General features: G+C 39.3%; 3 protein-coding genes across 10 annotated transcripts; 2 read left to right on the plus strand and 1 right to left on the minus strand.

Annotated features, from left to right (window-relative positions):
- The first annotated feature begins 6,553 nt into the window (after positions 1–6,553).
- Positions 6,554–15,029, plus strand: LOC115622941 (radial spoke head protein 3 homolog B). Its single transcript, XM_030517071.1, has 4 exons — positions 6,554–6,844; positions 13,584–13,674; positions 13,733–14,148; positions 14,212–15,029. The coding sequence occupies exons 1-4, from the start codon at positions 6,642–6,644 to the stop codon at positions 14,729–14,731; spliced, it is 1,230 nt and encodes a 409-aa protein (XP_030372931.1). The 5' UTR covers positions 6,554–6,641; the 3' UTR covers positions 14,732–15,029.
- Positions 15,030–17,333: 2,304 nt separating this feature from the next.
- On the plus strand, positions 17,334–18,256 carry LOC115622177 (ribosome maturation protein SBDS). Its single transcript, XM_030516064.1, has 2 exons — positions 17,334–17,495; positions 17,564–18,256. Exons 1-2 carry the CDS (start codon positions 17,365–17,367, stop codon positions 18,189–18,191), a joined length of 759 nt encoding a protein of 252 aa, XP_030371924.1. The 5' UTR covers positions 17,334–17,364; the 3' UTR covers positions 18,192–18,256.
- On the minus strand, positions 18,186–20,581 carry LOC115622176 (IST1 homolog). 8 transcript variants are annotated; one of them, XM_030516057.1, is made up of 5 exons: positions 20,323–20,581; positions 19,527–20,253; positions 19,395–19,448; positions 19,051–19,113; positions 18,186–18,509 (listed from the first exon to the last, which is right to left on the minus strand). In XM_030516057.1, the coding sequence occupies exons 1-5, from the start codon at positions 20,502–20,504 to the stop codon at positions 18,300–18,302; spliced, it is 1,236 nt and encodes a 411-aa protein (XP_030371917.1). In that variant the 5' UTR covers positions 20,505–20,581; the 3' UTR covers positions 18,186–18,299. The 8 variants fall into 8 exon arrangements, with proteins under 8 accessions (XP_030371917.1, XP_030371916.1, XP_030371918.1 ...); XM_030516056.1 differs by having other exon boundaries at positions 19,395–19,451; XM_030516058.1 differs by lacking the exon at positions 19,395–19,448.
- Positions 20,582–20,590: the final 9 nt, after the last annotated feature.

A 20,590-nucleotide genomic window follows, 5' to 3' on the forward strand; every position in this document is an offset into this window, starting at 1 on the left:
TAGTCCTAAACTTCCTTTGTGGCACCTATTATTAAAGTGCCCTAATTTTGCGATATTATACAAAACTCCCTGAATAAGAAGATTTTTGCAAAAAGACACAGTTTCCTTGCATATTTGTGTTTAAATCGCTTGTTCTTCAATTTTTCCTAGGTACAAAGAATATTTATATATGAAACTATTCGAATACCAACTAATCTCTTCTAAAGCAGAGTTATTTACTAACGAAACAAAGTTAAGAAAATAAGGCGAGAAAGTTACAAATGTATATTTTCAATGACAGTTCCAGAAGTATTCTCAAACATTATTCCCAACAAAGTCGAACTCCATAAAGTTATTTGCTCTCACCGACTTGGAACGAGATAAATAGTTACTCTTTTGATCAATGTTATGATTAAGTTTAGCAATATTCATCAAGGGTTTTTTCTTCCCACAAGAAATAACAGCTATTTATTGAACAGTTCCGATGTAATCTGAATTTAGGTACTATTGGAATTTATTTAACAAAAACTTTATAGCATATCGAAATTCGAAGCGCAATCATGTAATATCAATTTTTTTTAAATATATTGTAATAATGAAGAACACCTTTTCCTTCTAATTTCCTTTCAAAAACACAGCAGCTTTCAAACATAGTAGTCCGATCTAATATGAATCATCATCATTACAATCATGTTAAGCTATTTCTACAATGCATTGCATCGCCTGCTTGGTGTCCAGAAAAACAATTTAATTGTTATCGAATCGAAAACTATCTTCAGTTAGTCGTGTTAGATTCTTCGCATCTATTTTTTTATTTTTGGCGAACACCAAAAAGATGTTGACTTGGGCGAAGATATCGGAAACGATATTGGACAGCAAATATAATTTAAATGCGATAGCTTACAACTTATTGTTGCTTTTACAAATTTATGATAGCAGAGTATTTCAATCTATCTCATGTGTAAATAAAGATATATTTTCGGTGGTTATTTGCATCTCAAAGCTTAGGTAGCTTAAGTATATATATCTACATATATATACACATATAATGTGGTGTATTTAATACTGCCCCCCTGTGCGTTTCGAACATTCAAAACAAGCGCTTTATACCCTTTATGTGAAGGGTATATAAAAAGAAATACAGTGTTTTTGAAGCGTTGCGCACAAACAGAAAATAGAAATAAAATACAAATAAAAACGCGATCGTCTGATCGCACAGCTATAACAAAAAGAACAGTAACAGCAACAATAACAACTACAATCAGAACGAACAATATAAATGGCCGCATTGGAATTGCTAATTTGCTTTTAAGTTGCTTTGGTTTTTTTTTTGTTCACATTTTCTGTTTTTTTTTCTGCCTTTTTTTGTGAAGACACGGTTTCTGGGCCGGGGGGCTCAAGCGCCGCGTTCCTCCTGGTTTTTGTTGCTGTTGTTGTCAGTGATTTTGAGTTTTGTGCGACATTTTTGACATGCGGATGTGCCATGTTAACGCACACACACATTCGCAAATGTATGTATGTATATTTAAGCGTATGTGTGAGAGAATGAAGAGGTACAGTTGCAAGCATTTTACGCAAATCCTGACCCACAACAAATCCTTTACCATTTACAATAAATTGAATTCGACCAATGCTGTTGTGGTCGAACAGTGCAAGAAGCTCCCCAGCCAAGCCAAGCCCAGGCCATCCCTTTCCTTACCTCTTACCTCCCCACCCTGCCATGGCAATCAAAGTTGCAAGTACTGGCCCAGAGTACAACCAGAATGCTGGAAACCGCAGGAAATTCGTCGAATTTGCCATGCGGTGGTCATGCCGCAAAAAGGATGCAAACCAGCCTGGCACAAGGACGAGACGACTACGAGAGCCCCGCTGCAAGGCATTGTATGTCTGTGTATGTATAGATGTACTTGTATGTGTGTGTGTCAGTGCGTCGGCGTATGCATAATTGATGCGAATGTTTGCGGTCCTTGGCACTGCAAGAGAGCGCCAAGCATCGAGCTGCAAACGCCTGGCTTAGAACGCTTTCTCATAATTGAGTGGGTTGCCCAAAAACCGAGTAGCATCAAAAAAAAAGGAGGGGAAATAGTCCGGACAAAATTTGACAAATGCAACAGCAATAGCAAAGTTCATTTACTAAACTGAGATTTTTCGTATGAATTGAAATACTCGCAAAATGCAATTGCCGATTAAGCCACAAGTTTCCAATCTAGACTGTTTTGAAGATGTTGCCGGATTGCAATTAAAAAACCTTCATGCTTGCAAAACTGTTATGTTTGAGAAAACTTACATATTTGATCGAAGCATGAACAACACCAAAAGCAGAATTGGCCAACCAATGGGGAACGTCCCCTTAATTACGATATTGTATCGCCAGCTCTTGCTCTCTATTCAATTCATATTTTTAAAAACAATTTTGAACACAAAAAAGGCTAAACAAGAATATGGTACATTATAATCTTCACAATTTTACTGATTCCTAAAAGAAGATTTGAAAATAATACAAGCCGAGACTGCGGATTTTAGCTCCAGAATCGATAAGGAAAAATAACTGTATGTACACTGTTCCTGGCATATTTTATTTGAATGGAGTTCAGTGATCGTGCTCTTTATGAAGCTGCAGATCCGATCTTAATTTTCGGAGTATTCGAAGATGTATTAAAAGCGTATGACATGGGCGATATACATAATAAAGCATTACAAAAACAAAAAATATGTGAAAAAAATATATACTTGACCGGAATGCTTTCGTTAGGAGAATTTAAGATTCTTAAAACTAAATTATGTTCCAATTAGTCAATCATTAAATCAGAATCGAATTTCCGTCTGTTGCTTATTAAAATAAATTCCCTTCTTAAGATCAGTTTTATTTGAATTATATTTAGTCATGGAGTAAGAAGTGTTTTTGGTGGAGTTGTAAGAATTCATTTATTCATTATTGCTTTATCAAAGCTACGAAAGAATGCCAAATGATTACAACATTAAATAAAATTAAATATAAAATACAAAATAAACGTCATTTGTTTAGATATTGAAAATGCATATCTTCCAAAAAACATGAAGAAATCAAATCCATTACATTACATTAAATTTTGACATGTTTTTTAAATTCATTCATTTTCTTTTACTTACTACAAAAATAATATTTTGATATTTTAAGCTACCAAAAAAATGTATGAACTCTAACAAATTTATTGCCCGAACTAATTAGAACATCCTACATAAAAATGGAAATAATCAATCTCATAAAATATGATTTTCTTTTGAATTATCATGCTTTGGAAACATAGGGCATTTATTTCAGAAATATTTCAAACAAGTGAACATTCATTCATGCTTTTTGTTTGCATTTCCAGTGAACACATTTCTTTACAGTTTTCTAAAAATGAACCGCTTTAGGATTCACGCCGTCGTTAATGGTTCCTTTGTTATATTCGATTCAGTAGTTGTGATATCGAACGGCTTTGGTGTAGAAGGTTGCAATATCATTTATATCTGGTTGGTAATATTTCATTATGTGGCGCCATAAAGAGAAACAATGCAATACACTCGACCAGCAGAATTTCACAATTTTATGATCCTGCTCTACCGTTAGTCCCATAACCCAAGAAACTTTTTCACTTTCCCTTACCCAGACACGTCACACACAGTAGGGCAATAAATTAATCAAAACAAGCGCACGACTTCAGTTTTTTACGTCTTTTTCTTGGGAAAATTTCATCTCACACCTACGCGCAAGATCTGTAAATGATTTGTTTGACAACAAACTCACACAAGCCCAAGCACACACACACACAGAGACACAGACACAGTGGGATACCACTCTTCGATGCCTTCCTGCGAAAAGCAGCCAAGTCGACCAACTAGATATCTGTGCAAATGATCGAGCCCCGAAACTTCGGTGACAGTCCACGAACGTTTTGGAAATTGCAGACAGGGATCGAACAGAACGGCGCTAGACCCGCGCCTGTGTGGCCCTTCGAGTGGGCATCATTAACCTTTTAAATGCCAGCAATAGCAACAACAACAACAACAATAATAATATCAACGGAACACAACAAGACCTATACAAATGTCAAACGTCATGGCACTTATTGATGTTTGCTCGCCGTTTTGTTGCCTCTATCTACGTTGTATATTCTTGTGTGATCTTATTAAGTAAGCCTATGCGCGTACAAAAGGGGTATTGAAAAGGACACTCACACTCACACACACACACACACACACACACACACACACACAAACCCGTGCTCACAAATTATCACCCCCATCATCGGCGTAAAGCAAAACGTCATCGCTGACGAGCAACACAACATGCCGTGTCATTCCTCAATGACCAGCGGACGGGCGGATGGTCCCCTAATGAATAAGCCCAAGAAAATAAAGGATGCCATGTAATTTTAACATAACTTTGTTGCATGTGATCGTATCAAAGTCAATGGATTGTAGGTAGCTAAGTGACAGGCATTACAAAAATGCCAGATATTGATATCAAAAGCAATTAAATGACACACTTCAGGCTTCATGATTTGAAATGAAACTGGGGCGAGTGCAGTGGCTGGCCTGGGGGATATCCTATATTATCAAAAGGTATTAGTGACCTTTCCAGCGGTTGTGGGGTAATTGCATAATGAATACTACTATATAAGTAACGAGTCACATCTAGGAACATCTCCCCCTTCCTACTCACTCGCTATTAGCTATTTTCCATAGCACCCGTAATTCTTTGATTTCTCAATCAAATTTGGCAAATTCTTCCAGTTGGTGCTTATGTCCGTATGTCACATTTTTATAGGTCAATTTTAAAAGAATTGTTGTTGCTGCTTTCGCTCAACTCTGTACTGCACACATGCTTTGAGTTCCAATATCCAAGTATATATAATCAAAAAATATATATATATTAGTATTACAATTTTGTTAGTATTTATTTCAACTTTTTTTTAAATTTTTATAATAACTCCACACATAGATAGACACAGAGTACAACAATTTCTGAATTGAAGTTTCTTCCACATTTTCAATAATTTAAGAACGTATTTAAAATAAAGATTTATTTTGTTTTCAGATGGTTATTACAACAAGCACATCGCTAAATAATAAAATAAATATCAAATGCAAATAGGACATACACTGGAATATATTGGAAGTACATAATTCGCTTCTGAAATTAAATTTCCATACCATAGCGCATGACTTAATTCATTGTATAAAGTAATTAGAGAAGGACCTAATAGTATGAAAAAAGATAATGCTGAAGGAACTTGGAATAATATTTCTTTAAGAAAGCTTGTCTATGTTTGCCGTTGTTGGCATATTTAAGATCGTAAAAAATAAACATTAGGAATTTCTCCTGCTCGACATCAAAGCATTACTTTGCAAGTCTCAAAGAATAAACAACTAATCCGAAAAAAATTAAAAATACCTTAGAACGGAGTTGTTTTACTCGAAGTTAGCAGTAGAGATGAAAATTTTATTTTAACAAGCAGAGTATCTAACCTATCATCCTAAAATCTATAGTTGATTTATACACAAATAGCATAATATTATATTTATGTCCACAGTTCTATAGCTACATCCCACCGAGAGTTTATAAATAATACTGAGAAAAAGGGCATTAATCAATGGATTAATGCATAGGAAACAAAAGTTAGGTAAGATTGTTTATATTGCAGATCAATATTGAGAGCGATTTAATAATCCGTTGCTATGTTTTTTTTTTAAACGGCAGCGTTGGGGGAGTGTTCGATCGCTTCCATTTCCAATCCTCACATTTCTAAAATCTGTCCTCTGTTGGGACGCCCAGCTTCTTGGCATGAGCAGACACCAAGCAGTGACCTGTGAGTAGGCCTGTTTCAGAAGGAATTACTTGAGTTTGTAATCCCTATCTTACAGATGGTTCGGACGATTTTGTTGTTCTTGGAGCGCTCTTAGCGGCGCTAGGAGGTCTTTGTGCTTGTCTTCTTTTGCCAGAGCGTCCAACTTCTCGTTGCCATCAAACATAACATTTATTTAATTCTACAAGTAAAGCAACCATATAGCCATGTTCTAAATTTTTCAAAAGGGTAAGCCAAATGGATTACATTTATTGTGGAAGCACATGAGCTTTTAGCATGGACATCAACCCTGTAGCTTTTAAGCTGTAACGACTCCAAGCTCAAACCAAGAAAACGAACCAGTTCAATGCAGCAGCAACTAAGTAAAATGTAAAGTTCATTTAAATACTAATGATTTAGCTATTAAAATATATACATATATAGAATATATATCAGAAACCACCAATATCTAGAAGTTGCATACAAATTGTGTTAAGGTCGAGTCGCCCCTCCCCCATTCCCTTTGCAACGCAACAATGCAACAGCACCATAATAATGAAAGACCGCCGACAATTGCCTTGGCAACCAGAAAATTCCGCCGTTGTTGTTTATTTTGCAAAAACCGCACAAAACAAGAATAATTCGAGAAAAAGCCAAAAAAATTGCGTATTAACTGTTTGTGTGTGGGCCAGCCATAATTGTCAAATAATGACATGTTAGCGGCTGATCACAAAATCAATATGAGCAAGTGACAGTTTTGAAATATTTTCTATATTCATACATTAAACCAGACAAAAATAAACGCCATCATTTTATAAATTTACAAAAGCGTCAACCAAGTTGTGAGCCGCGATGCCAACAATACCGAAACGGGATATAAGACCCTCGGGGGGCAGAAATTCCGGCATGGACTTCCTCAGCACCAGCGTTACACGGACCGAGGTTACTGAGATGCAGATCAAATGGCAGGATCAGACATGTCCAGCACCGCCTTGCAAACAGGCCTTCTGGTGGGCTTCACAGCCGAAACCCGTCAAAATCAAGGGCTGTCCCAAGTAAGTTGTTAACACCCCATAATTGTTGACCGTATCGAACATCCCAAACAGACGATACACAAACAGACGTACAGAACAGGGGTCAATGAATTGCGTGGCCAGTTGAGTAAACGCGCTAAGAAAACGAAAGTTGAAAACAATTCATAAATTGCGTAAATAAATTATTAGCACTATTGCGGGGCACCCCCAGTCTATAACTAAGCACGCAAGCTTATGCTGACAATTGGGACTATAGTGCTTTTTATTTTTTATATATATAGAATACTTGTAGGCAGAACACATGTAAATTAACGTTGTCGTGCATCGAACAATGAACAGTGGAATGCCATTAAAAAAAGTGAATATGGACGCGTGCAGCTCCTAAAAACTTATATTGACGCATTTTGTACTCATAAAATAGAGCGATACAAATGGCAGCAGGCCAGGGGGTCATCAAATTGAAGGTTGGCGTTTTAATTGCTCGACGGAATTCTCCTTAAGGTCGTGCTAAGCGCCTCTTCCGAGCACCAGTTATTACAGAAGCCGAAAAATAAGTGCGAAAAAATTATGAGGGCATTATAATTAGTGTCGCTTTTTCAGAGTATCTTAGTTAGTAGTTATTAGTTCGAATATCAAATATATTTTACTATAAGGTAATAGAAAACCATCTTTGGATAATGTGAGCAACATTTTGTTTGATCGCTTTGGGTCCAGCCGTGCCGAAATTCAGATCCGCAGACAGACACTCGGACGGGCTAAGCGGACGAATGCGGCTAAACAAACGCTGCGTTTCAATTAGCTTCTCTACAGCTTATTTTGAGATAATAAATAATTAAATAAGTTACATAGATATATATAGTTTTCGCAATTGAAGCGTTCATCCAGACAGGCGAACACGGGAATAGATGGGCTGCTTGCTTCTGCCCTTCACCCTTCAGGTTCAAGTAAATTTCGAAAGGGAGATACTCGTAAATATAGCATTTAAAAACAAGAGAGAACGCTACAGTCGAGCAAGCCCGACAGTGTAATACCCTGTACCCAGGTAAACTTCCGTCACTGAGTTATATGCGCCCATAGCAGCAGCAAAAAGAGGAAGAAGAAGAGCGAACTTGTTGCTGCAGTTTGTGGGGGTTGTACTGTAGAAAATTTGTTTCGCTAATAACTTTTCTCAGAATTGACCGAATTGGATATTTTGAACAACAGTAGACAATTATATATAAATTATGTGTGCAAAGTTTGGTTGAGGTAGCATTTGAAATGTGGACGCTATTGACGAAATTCTGTAGCGGGGGAAGGGGGGGAAAATTAAAAAAAAAAATAAACTCGTCCTTACTCGGATCTGGGAGAATCTGGATGCCAACTTTGGTTATTCTAGCTTTTATAGTTTCTGAGATCCTCGCGTTCATCCAGACGGACAGACGGACGGACATGTCTAGATCGATTTCTCTCGTCATGCTGATTCAGAATATATATACTTTATGGGGTCGGAGATGCTTCCTTCTGCATGTTACATACTTTGCACAAACCTAATATACCCTTTTTACCCTACGGGTACAGGGTATAAAAATAATAGATTTCTCTACAACAGAAAATGGGAACAATCTGCTTTTGGAAGATAGAAAAACATTTGCTGCATCGCGTAAGAATATTTAAATTAAAATTGAAAGTTCGTAAGCCCCTAAATTATGATTTTAATTATGTTCATTTGTTTCCTGCGTCGTTAGCTAACTGTAAAACAACTATTGGTAGTGTTTCTGTCCTCAAAATTATTACAGCCTTAATTTCTTAGTTATTTGAAAGCTGTATTCTATCCCTCTTTCGCTCAAAAGATGCAGAACTGTTTATAGATTAAGCAATTTGTTCGGCATTTATGTTGCAATTAAACATTTGTATTGTTTTGGTCTTATTAATATTAATAAATAAATACATTGAGTTGGTGTTGTTATTTAGAGTTATTTAAAACACGCCCAAAACAGATCATGTCTATATCCAGCAATCCTTTTCAGTTTCATTCTGAAAAGTAAAGCCTTACCAAAAGTATTAGGCGTAATGTGACCTTGAAGGCTCATTCAACATGTACATTCCATGTCTTTTTTATCTACCTCTTTGCTAATTAATATACTTTTCGAATACATGTGTGGAATCTTTGATCAAATCCTTATCAGTGACACTAGTCATGTGTCTGACATTTGACCTTTTTACAAGCATTTCGACCATTCGAAGTAGTAGCAACGGCCACAATAACCAGGCATGTGGCATTTTCAATGTCAAGTCGTATGTTCAAGGAGTCATCTACCTGGAAATGTCGCCTTTAACAAAACGGCCTGGGTATTGGCAATTTCAAGGACGTGCAGGCGTTTAACAGGAAAGACTTATAATTGCTAAACAACCACACACCCACCCATTCACCCGCTCATCTATCCATCAAATCCGCTGACTTGCCATCGAGCCCCAGCGAATTTTTTTTAATGCCAGTAGCTTTGATTTGAATAAAGGGGAGAGAGAACAGTTAAAGAGGATGATGGAGACGACTGCGAGGTTGGCAGTTAATGGACACATTATTATTTCTTATGGCGCAACACCGCAGCAGAACAACAATAGGAAAACCAAACAACAGCTGTTGGTCTGAAAATACAATACACAACAAATAAGCCGCTGACTAAGTGACTAACTGACTGACTGATTGACTGACCAACGGCATGCAATGGGCAAGATGGACGAAGAAGTGGCGGCGACCGCCCAAAAAGTGCCAACACAAACGAACTCGGCGGTCATTTGGCTTTCGCCACTCGAACCGTGCGCCACGCGTACTCGCTCCTGTGAGTCCGCCCCATAGCTGGGCTTGGATAAAGAAAATATTGATTAACTTATTACGAGTGTATGTGCGTGTGTGTGTCGAGAACGGAGTGTTGTGGCTATTTATAAAGCGAGTGACCAAAGCAATGAAAGCCGGCCGTGGATAAGAACGACGCAAAACGCCATGCCAGAGACGAATAGCAATCATGAGCAGCACATAAATCCAGACGACTTCCCAAACAATAGACCAAATCACCAGGAGCACGAGCAGCCAGTGCCGGAGACGGAGATAGTGAAGAAGACAGAACCGAAACCGGAGCAGCAATCTGAAGCACGAGCACAAAACTTCTCCTTTTCCAGCAACTATCACTACGCGCCCGGGCGCAACCATCTGGACAACAACCAATATCACGTTCAACGCTATCAGAGTCCTTACAATTTCCAGCACATTGTGACCAACGCCTTTTCGGTGATACGACCCGAAACAATAGTCGAGAACCACATTAGCTTTCAGCCCAAACCGAACGCCATTGTGCGTCCCATACGACGTACCGAGCTTGACGCTGCACCGCAGCTACTGGAGCTGCAAAATGCAGCCGGAGGTGGAGGGGGATTGGGTGTGGGAGTTGGAGTGGGTGTGGGAGGCGACGGAGAAGCAGCAGAACGAGCCGCTGCCGGCACCAGCAACATATCTGGGCCTTTGAACTCACGCGCCTTCTACTCACGTAGCGTGCACGAGCCACGCAGCTTCGCCGATGAGCTTAGCCAGAAATTAAGGTTCCTAGCACCCGAGGAGAACTACGGCAGTGCTACCTGGATGCGTTCCCGTGGTGGTTCCGATGTAGCGCTCTCCCAGCGCCCGCGTTTCGAAACAACAGTGCCGTCTGGCATTTTCCTACCACCGCCCCATGAGCTGCAGTTCCTCCCGGCCTCCATGTTGCGACGTCATGTATACGCCTACTCCTCATATCCAACTGTGTTGCAAAGCTACTATAATGCCCCCAACAACAACAACAACAACAATAGCAGCAGCAACTATAATGGCAACAACAGCAACAAGGACAACGCTATGATGGATAATGAGGGTAAAGAAATAAAAGTGACGGCAACGCGTTTGGGTAGCATGCGTGAAAAACCAGCGGTAGCAAAAACCGCACCCACTCCCAGCACCACCACCAGCACCAAGTCGATGTTGCAGGGACGGGGTACGGCCGACAACTTGGACGGTGGTCTTCACATCACCAAAGCGCAGTTTCAGCAGCAGCTGCAACAGCGTCGCGCCAACGACAAGAGGTATAAAGGACTTACTCTATTTATAAATTCCAAAGAAATGGACATATGTAGATTTTCTATATCTCCATTACATTTCCATTATGTTATAGAATTCTGGTGAAAGCGACTCTTCCAAAAGCTATCTTTATAGAGTCTGATATTTAAAAAATGTTTATCACACATTACGATACGATTTTTCTATAGAAATTCTTAAATTACGCACATTTTTAAAGGTAGAGTCTCTTGTTACAACTCCCTTAATAACTTCCAAAGAAAATGAAGTTAGATATAATCGAGTCAATTTATGTTTCCAATTCTCTATTACGAATTGAAAAAAAATGCATTAAAGAAGTTTTGCATAGCTTCCCAAAAAAGATCTTTAAAATCTATTTCAATAATTTTTCGAGCTACTTAATGTTCTTCTTTTCCTATGAGGATTCTTCGTCGGAAGTGCGTTTAAAGCTGCCTTCGTATCTTGCGCAGAGAGAGTATTTAAAGTTTGCCAATTAAAAATTTATTTTAAAAAACTTATTCATGAACATCGATAATACCAAGCTTATTTTTTTCTGTTACCATTTCTTCTTAAAAAATTATCCTCCATTCTGTTATTCATTTCTTTACAAACATATTCTTAGCATGAACTTGAAAAACAAATCACAAACTTCTTTTAGTTCCTTTTTGTTCCGCATATAACAATTCTTCTGTTTCCCTATTTTTCCTATAACCATATTTCTTAGTAACAGTTCTTCTGATACTGAATCTACATTCGATGCAACTCGTATAATTATACTTTGAATTAGAAACGATTGTATACAAAAACCCTTAATTTCATTGAACATATAACTTAGAAGTGGGACCAATGGTCAAAGTCGGCTACTGGTAGTGACCAACCCCTGAAGTTAATTGTGGCACTGCAAACATCGTCGTGCAACGCAAAATTATTACCATAAATTAAAATTTATGAATTGTTTTTAGGTTAACTTTTACAACTTCTAACACTTGGCCTTCTTGTGGCTCAGCCCATACACATGCAATACATACTTACTATATGTAAAGCCAAAAAGGACGACAGTGTACTTCGATGCGGTCTATATTTATAATACATACATATGTAGATATATCGATTGAATGAGTCCAACAATTCAATTAGACTGTGTTCATTTCGATTGGCAGGAAATTTTAAAACCATTTGATTAATTTATATAGCTTCGCCGTACCTGTCCGGTAAAGGGTGTCGTTTAAAGGACATGCGAACTGACACGTCATGCCTTGGCTTTTAGTTCCCCCCAACGCTCTTTTCTATGCACCATCTTCAATAATTGAAGTCCTGATTTACTTATATGGTTTCAGCAGGAAAAAAAACTGTTGTAGAAATAAACTTTTAAATGTCATAACGACAATTTGAGGCAGCAGACTAACGTACAGTAGGAAATTTGTAAACGTCCAAGTTTTCATTATTACACTTAAGCTTCGGTCATATTTTGGGGAAAAAATATAAATATCTCTGAAGGTATTACAGTCGACCCTCGTTAATTCGAAACTCGAGGGACTAAGAGTCATACTGTCTTCAAATATAGTCAGCATTTCCGTAAAAAAGAAACTGGTGGAACATTATCGGAATACGAGCTTCAAGACAAAACATTTTAGCCTGATAGAGTTTCGTTTTCCGAAATTGCAATCAACAATATTAGATATTCAGAGATCAGATATTATAAGTACTTAGATCATAAACAATTTTGCCTATTTGTACAAAAATAATTGATTTACTAGAAAATTTGTATCTTATAAATTACCAAATTTTTAAGAAAAGAAAGTAAAAAGGATAATTCTAGAACCATTTACTCCTCTTACTTTTTTTTTGCTTATATATTTTTTCTATGAAATATCTATCCCATCAGGAAACACTACTTGGTACTTTTAGGGAATGGGAGAAGATAATTGATAATTACATAATTGAGTCTCGTAGACTTGACGAATTATGCTAAAAACCGTTTAAATATTAAATGACGAGCTTTTTTTAAACAGCAAAAACAGAGCACGTTCTCATTGTTTCAGTTGATGATTACTTTGTATTTCACCCAGAACACCCCCTTGTCGGACCCAATCGACCCAAAGCGGCACAGACAGCACAGACATTTGCCATTTGGTTGTGGCTCTTGGCTGTTGGCGAGAACTTCAATGTAACTTCCTGTTTGTGCACCAGTTTTGTACAGCGGAGTACTGAAAAATTTGCATAGGTCACGAGTTCAGGTTCTATGTAACGACAAAGGAGTGCAATGTCTGGCCACCTACTTATATACTATACACAACCAAATACATAAATAACTGACCAGAGAGAGAGAGAGAGAGAGAGAGAGAGAGAGAGAGAGAGAGAGAGAGAGACCTAAACAGAGACTTAAAGCAAGACGTACTTTAAGGCGGACTCTATTCTTACACTAAAGAGAGTATAGTATAGTCAGGCCGTTAACGCAAAAGTGTAGTGAACTTTACGGAAATTGATTTGAATCGGAGAAGACTTGACAGACGTGGGTGTGGCAACATACACAAATTTGATTGTTATCGCCTTGAAAGTGCAACAGATTTGGGCCGCACTTTGAACTGCTCGTCCGTGGGTGGTTTTGTTGTTATTTTTGCTTTGTTTTCCAATTGGGTCGAGGTTTACTAATTGGCAATGTTGCTTATTTCTCTGCAGACCGGTTGTGCCGCCGCCGGAGCCGTACAAGAACGTGATGTACGACAAACGTGTCATAAAGGGCAGTAATTTTGGTGCCACCTCGTTTATCGTAAGTACCGTTTAAACACTACCTACGTATATATAACTAATGACTTATACTTATAAAGTCGGAGGTGGATCCGTTTGACAAGGCCGCTGAGCTAAGGCGAAGGAATATGCTGCGCAAGCGTACCCAACAGTGTCGCAATCAGCGCAATGTGCTGGGGACGCCGCCGCCGGTCAAGGGGAGGAAACATGAGACCATACAGACAGAGAAATACTTGGAAAAGTTGGTGCAAAGGCCGCCCGAGCTTTCAGTGGACACACAAACAGACCTCTATTTGGAGAAGCCGCCCACTCCACTCTTCATACCCGCGAAGGTAGGCATTGATGTGGGTACGGAGATTGGAGATGGCGAGCTATTCCACTTCGATGCCGAGGCTCAGCCCATTATTGATGTGCTGGTCGATGCTTGCATTGAGCAGAGCATGCTGGAAGTGGCGCATGAAATGGAACTTGATGCTTTGCGCAAGAAGCAGGAAGAGTAAGAACAGGATATTTTATGCGTAAAATATTTTACCACTTACCGCACAATACATTTTTACAGATTCCTGGCAAGACGCGAAGCCGAGTTGGCCGAGTTGCGACGTCTGGAAGCCGAGGAGCTGCGCTTGCAGGCTGAAAAGGAGCGTCGTCTGCGACAAGACACCATTGCCAAGGAGCTGGACCAGGAAATGCAGAAGAGTGTGACGGCAGCGAAATTGTTACAAGGCCACATTGCCAGCCTCATCCCCGAAGTGCTGGAGAATATTGAGCCGGCCAGCGATGCTCTAAAGAAGGAGCAGCTTATGAAGAACATCTGTCCTTGGCTGTCTGCCGAAGTGGCCGAAGAAGTGGGCCATATTGTGGACTCGCGCGAGATACTCACTGCCATAATACAGGAGATTATCAAACAGCGCGCTGAAATCTACATCGGCTATAAGGAACAAGAGTCCGAGGCGCCCATGGATGTCGACATCTGTGAAGAAGAGGGTTGTGCGATTGACGAGATGGAGGCCTGTCCATGTGAAACGGAAACCGATTTAGAGGAATGTCCAGAGCCGCCGCCTGCGCCACCCACGCTATGAACATACATAAATAATATGATTTACATAGTTTAGTTCCAAATACATTTGCGTTTGAGCCATCCAAATACTTACATACATAGATATAATACAACAAAAGCTTACAAAATGGAGCGCGTGCAGCATTGTTGTGTGTGGCAACGCACCGCTGTCGATGTCGGCGCTATACACAAAAATATTGCAGATCCATAGGCACAACTCGAAATTGATGCAATTTTCGCAAACAAATGTAACTAAATATTGTTAATGGTTTTTGTGTTACCGAAAATTCAATGAATAAACCAAAAATTGCGCGAACATACGATCCACTGCCGCCGTTTTATTGCTTGCGTGTGGCACCGATCACAGCCATTTTTGGCAATCTGGCAGCTCACTTTAGTGATGGGACAGTTTCTCAAACGGTTGTGGTTGTGTAAAATGTTTCAGATAACATTATATACATATGTTACGAGTAGGCCTTCATTATAATGTGATTTTCTTTTCTTTTAATGGTAACTGTGCAAAATATTAAACGGGCAGGCAGCTCCATTTACTGATGAGCATTTTCCTAACTTACTTTATTTTCTCACCATTTGCAAATAAATTCAAATTAATATGAAACTGGTAGCACTGCAAATCATTTTTTTGTTGTTTAAAGTACCCTTAAAAGCTAGCTTCCAGTTCCTTTTTAAACTACAAGTAATTCAAGTATAAGTAAAGTTCAAAGAGGTTTTAATATATAGAACTGTCAATTGTTCAAATCTGAAGGTTTTTACAATTTTAGTTCCTTCCGTGTATTATACACTTCCCCTTACAGATGGTTTATAACGTTAACGAGCCTTTGGTGGAAATGCAGCAATCTACAATAGTCATTCCACGGGCTGCGTTTGTGCTGACCTCCATGACCCAGTCAACCCTGCACGTGATCACTTTGCCTCCATCAGGACAACAGCAGCCTCAGATTGCTTTTTTACGGCAAACTTCCATACAAGCGCAATTAATTTCTTCCATTCGAAATGGCATGATTTCGGTGTCACAGCAGCAGATCAGTGTAAGTACAAAACCCTTGAGGCGGTTTCTACTTAATCTGAACTTTTTCTTGAACGGATTAGTGATGACTTTGTTCTACACGCTGAACAACAGATGCCCTTCCAAACTGTTCCCCAAATGAATCACATGCCTCACATCAGAGCACCATCCCCACAACATCTTTCCCAGAGTGTTCAGAGTTGTATGACCCATCGAGAATCTTCTGCAGTAGTGGAAACGTCTAGGATGAATCAACCAGCACACCCAAGTCACACTTATCCATCTAAGCAATATTTCCAAGCCGATGCATCTAGAAAACGTTAACAATCTTGAGAGCTACAAAGGCACCAAAAGAGTTATTTTGCAAAATTGATGATATGGTCTCTATAGAGCTTCTTGATGACGAAGTTGAGTTCATTTGCGAGTATACATACCAAAGCTAAGGGCCTTTAAAAAGCTTTTACGTCAATATCATCGATTGCAATCGTAATAAAACAAAACGCATGTCATAATTTTATTGTAATGTATAACACTCTTTTAGAATTCGAATTAGTGTTATTGTTTTAATCTGATCTTAGTAGGCTTTGGAAAATGAAATTTGACATTGCAACATAAGCCAATTCTCAAATTTTACTTAAGTCTTCAGTTTAATATTGATCCTGAGTGTGCGTGGTTGTGCAAATTCTTAACAAAAATTAAGTAAATTGAGTGCTTAACCTAAGAAAGTGAAATTTTTTTACAGAAATTGCCAGACGCTGGAAAGCTACAGTACAAACAAAATTACAACCGTATGTTTGACAGTAACAAAGTTTTCATTGACAGCTGGTTAAAAGAAAAACATTTGTTTTAGATTATGAAGATGTGTGAAAGTACTGATCAGTCAGAATCGGAGATGGTTGATGTACCACTCATTTTGGACGAGTTACCGCCTTCCTTCCAGCAAACGTCGAACAATAATTACGTTATTTATAGTCAATCTTTTATTGACAATCGCGCGATTTCCGCCATTCCAGATCTCAATCGCAGCAGGGCTAATATGCTTGTGATGCTTCCGTCTGGACTGCAATATCTGATTACATTTACTCTACCAGCAGAATCTTGTTCGGTTCACGATCTTTTGCGTATGGCTGGAATTCAATTTGACAATAACACTGTTATAGGATGCATAGAGCATTTCGGCAACTATGTGGACTTTATCGTGACCGTTGGCTTTATTATAGAGGGAATGCCATAAAGCCACAGAACTAGAAAACTGTATTGGATATCAAATAACAATACTGACTTACACCTTCTCAACTAATTTACTAAAATTCAAATGCGCAGCACACGACATAAACACACAAAATAAAATGATCTAAATATCTACACTCTTTTAAATATTATTATATATATTTATGATACATTTCTTTAAGCTCTATTGTTTGATTATCGTCGATGTTTTTTTTTTAAATCTTTATTCCTTATGTTTGAAAGCAAAAAGTAACCTGAGTTTTTGAAATTCGAAAAACGGCACGAAACTATCGACACTATCGATAGATTTACAGGCATCACTGTTACGTTTAAAGTTATCATTTTTTTGTAGGCACCTTTCAGTACATCTCTAAAAAAACGGAACAAAACAACGCAATATGTCTAAGATTTTCACGCCCACAAACCAGATCCGCCTTACAAATGTAGCAATTGTGCGTCTAAAGAAGGGTGGAAAGCGCTTTGAGATCGCCTGCTACAAAAACAAAGTGCTCTCGTGGCGAAACAACAGGTGAAATGTTCACGCGAAGGTTCGCACGTGCATCACCGGCTGATTTGACAATTTTTTTCTTCAAATAGTGAGAAAGATATTGATGAAGTCCTGCAGACACACACTGTGTTTACAAACGTGTCCAAAGGTCAAGCTGCCAAAAAGGATGAGCTACAAAAGGCTTTTGGAAAAACGGACGAGACGGAAATATGCAAAGAAATACTCAGCAAAGGTGAACTGCAGGTTTCGGAGAAGGAACGCCATAGCGTCCTCGACTCCCAACTGAGTAGCATAGTTAATAGTGTGGCGGCATTGTGCGTTAATCCCGAAACGCGTCGTCCTTACCCGGCCACCATCATAGAGAAATCGCTCAAGGACGCCCACTTCTCGGTGAAGATGAACAAAAACACCAAACAACAGACACTGGAGGCCATCAAGCTTCTACGCGAGCACATGCCTATCGAACGATCGCGCATGAAGCTACGCGTCTCCTTTGCCGGCAAAGAGGGTGGTCACAAGCTTAAGGAGTCTGTGGTGAAGCTGGCTAATGCAGTGGAGCACGAGGAATGGGATGAAGCAACGCTCCACTTAACATTACTCATAGATCCCGGCCAGTATCGTGTTATCGACGAGTTGGTTCGCAACGAAACAAAAGGCAAGGGCCTGCTGGAGCTGCTGGAACTTAAGGAGGTCGTTGAAAGCGATGAAGTGTTTTAAGTGATAATATGTTTGTTTATAAGTTGACATAATTTTGAATACATAACGGTTACACTGTAAGCTTATTAACGGAGCAAAACTAAGATGCGAGGTGCGGCTGGGGTCGCCTCATTTGCGCTTCTTCAGATTCTCAAAACGACGTGAAAGGTCATCAAAATCGATTTCATCATCGTCTTTTTTCTCATCACCGGGTACATCGGGCAAATCGAGCGGTACATTAGGCAGCGAAGGCAATTCCGCAGGTGGTGGTGCACTTGGCATTGAGGGACCACCGGGAGGCAACTTTGATCGTGGTTGGGGTTTCGGTTTGTTCGCATTCTGTAGTGGAAGAATAAATTGTAAACAGATCAGTAAATTAAAACAATTGTGGGTGAGCTAGCATGAGTCATGCAAAAAAATAGTAAGAACAAATCAAGTGCACGTTCAATATAGTGAGCATTCTATGAAGAGGAACAAATTAAAAGTATCTTCGACTTTTAGAATGCATGTTCAAATAATTATAAGTTGAATTTATAATAATTGTGACTTGAATATATGCCGAAATTTTTTTAGACTATTATTAGGCTATAGGATATTTCATATTTTTCTGCAAGAAAAGAAGAAAGAAGACGATCTCAAAATCAAACTTTCATTCTTAATCAGTTTTGATTGAAACACCATAAAGTTATACAACCGTAATTATTTATCGTATTTGTTTCATAATTATTCGGGATATTGTAAGAAATAAAAAGTGTCACTTTTTCCATTGATTTTGGCAATCAATTCTTTGGCATTTAATCACGCTATTTCGGTTAAATAAAATCAAAAGCTCATTATAGCGAACGTGCACTGTTAATAAAAAAAAAAAATTGGGAGCTACCTGCAAGTTTACAGGATTAATTGAGGAGTAGCGGGGCGGCGGATCGTTGTGTAGTTTTGGACGCTGCGTGGCAAAATAAAAACCGCATAATTAAATGATAAAGTAAATAATTATAGACAATTAAGATAAGAGGAATGCAAACAAAGCATGGACGAAATTATGACTCATTTGGGTGTCTGGTAATTCCACTTACAGGAAACGTATTGGTGTATTAGACGTCACGACACAGAGAGAAACAGAAGCCAGAAATCGCAAATATATACATATTTATGAAAATGTTGGTTAAGAGCGAAAACAGTGTTGTTAGTTGGGCGGAAAATTCTACAGCGAACACGCACACCTACCAAAATATTTTCATCCGGACTACCATCTGGAGGCGTCACAGTATTATTAGTTTCCTGCTGCAGGTGTACGGATCATGCAAAGACATGCTAAGTAAAGCTCATACTAGAAAAACATTTAGGGTCTAAACTTACGTTGATGAAATTCGTATTTAAATCCTTTTTCTCATCACTGCCATTCTTTGGTGGCGTGGTGGGCGGTGGTGGCTGATAGGGCGGAATATTGTAAGCGAAGGGCGGTGGTTGGTGGCCACCAGCAGCATAAGCATTTCCTCCAGCACCTCCGCCAGCTGCACCACCACCACCAAATGGTGGATAGTTAAATGGCTTTGTGGATGGTGGTTCCGGCATTTGTGGCAACGGTGGCACAGCCGGGTAGCCAATAAAGCCCATTTGTGGCGGATGAGGAACCCCGCCACCGCTGAGATTATTGCGATCCGACAAATCAATTAGGTGATGCTGCTGCCCATCGGGTTTTTGTTCCTCTTGCATAACCTGTGGATCCGGCTCGTACTCGATATTGTAATTTTTAGCTATGGCAATCAAATAGTTTTCGACCAGCAATTTTGGTGGTGCCTGTAGGGTTAGCTTATGCATGAGCTTTTCGGAGACATTATGATCGCCAGTAGCTGTTCGAGAATGCTCCCCAAACTCTGGTCCATATTTAGCTATAAAGATGTCGGCAATGATCCTCAGCTCGGCTATGTCGGCCTGCATGCGTGGGCAAACCCACACCAGGCTGGAGACGGCTTCGGCAACTCCAGCGTCTAGCTCCTTCATTTGAGTGATAAGGCCGAATCGAGCAAGCAACAGGTCGCAGTACATTTCCACCATTTCCATAGCCTCGACCAGATAGTCCTCACTATGGGAAACAAGCAATTGAGTTAGTAAAACAGGAGTGCGTCTCAGGAGCTTAACTAGCCATACAAACCGTATAATGTGCTCAACCCGTATGCGTGCTCTTTCTGTCTTGCCCGTGGCCAAGTAATCAGCAATTTCTTTGCGAGATTTTTGTGCCAGCTCGGATTTCTTTTTTTCCAATAGCTTGAGACGATTCAGCGCTAAGCGCAGATTTGTCTTTAGCTTATTGTAGTTAGGACCACTGGAGAACATCTTGGCAGAGCAATGGTACTTTACAGACTAATTTTTATCATGAACAAAACTAAAACAACATTCGGGTAATGATTCATGTATCAGGA

Source organism: Scaptodrosophila lebanonensis, unplaced genomic scaffold, assembly GCF_003285725.1.
Source record: "Scaptodrosophila lebanonensis strain 11010-0011.00,11010-0021.00 unplaced genomic scaffold, SlebRS2 tig00000043-arrow-pilon, whole genome shotgun sequence".
Lineage (NCBI taxonomy): Eukaryota > Metazoa > Arthropoda > Insecta > Diptera > Drosophilidae > Scaptodrosophila > Scaptodrosophila lebanonensis.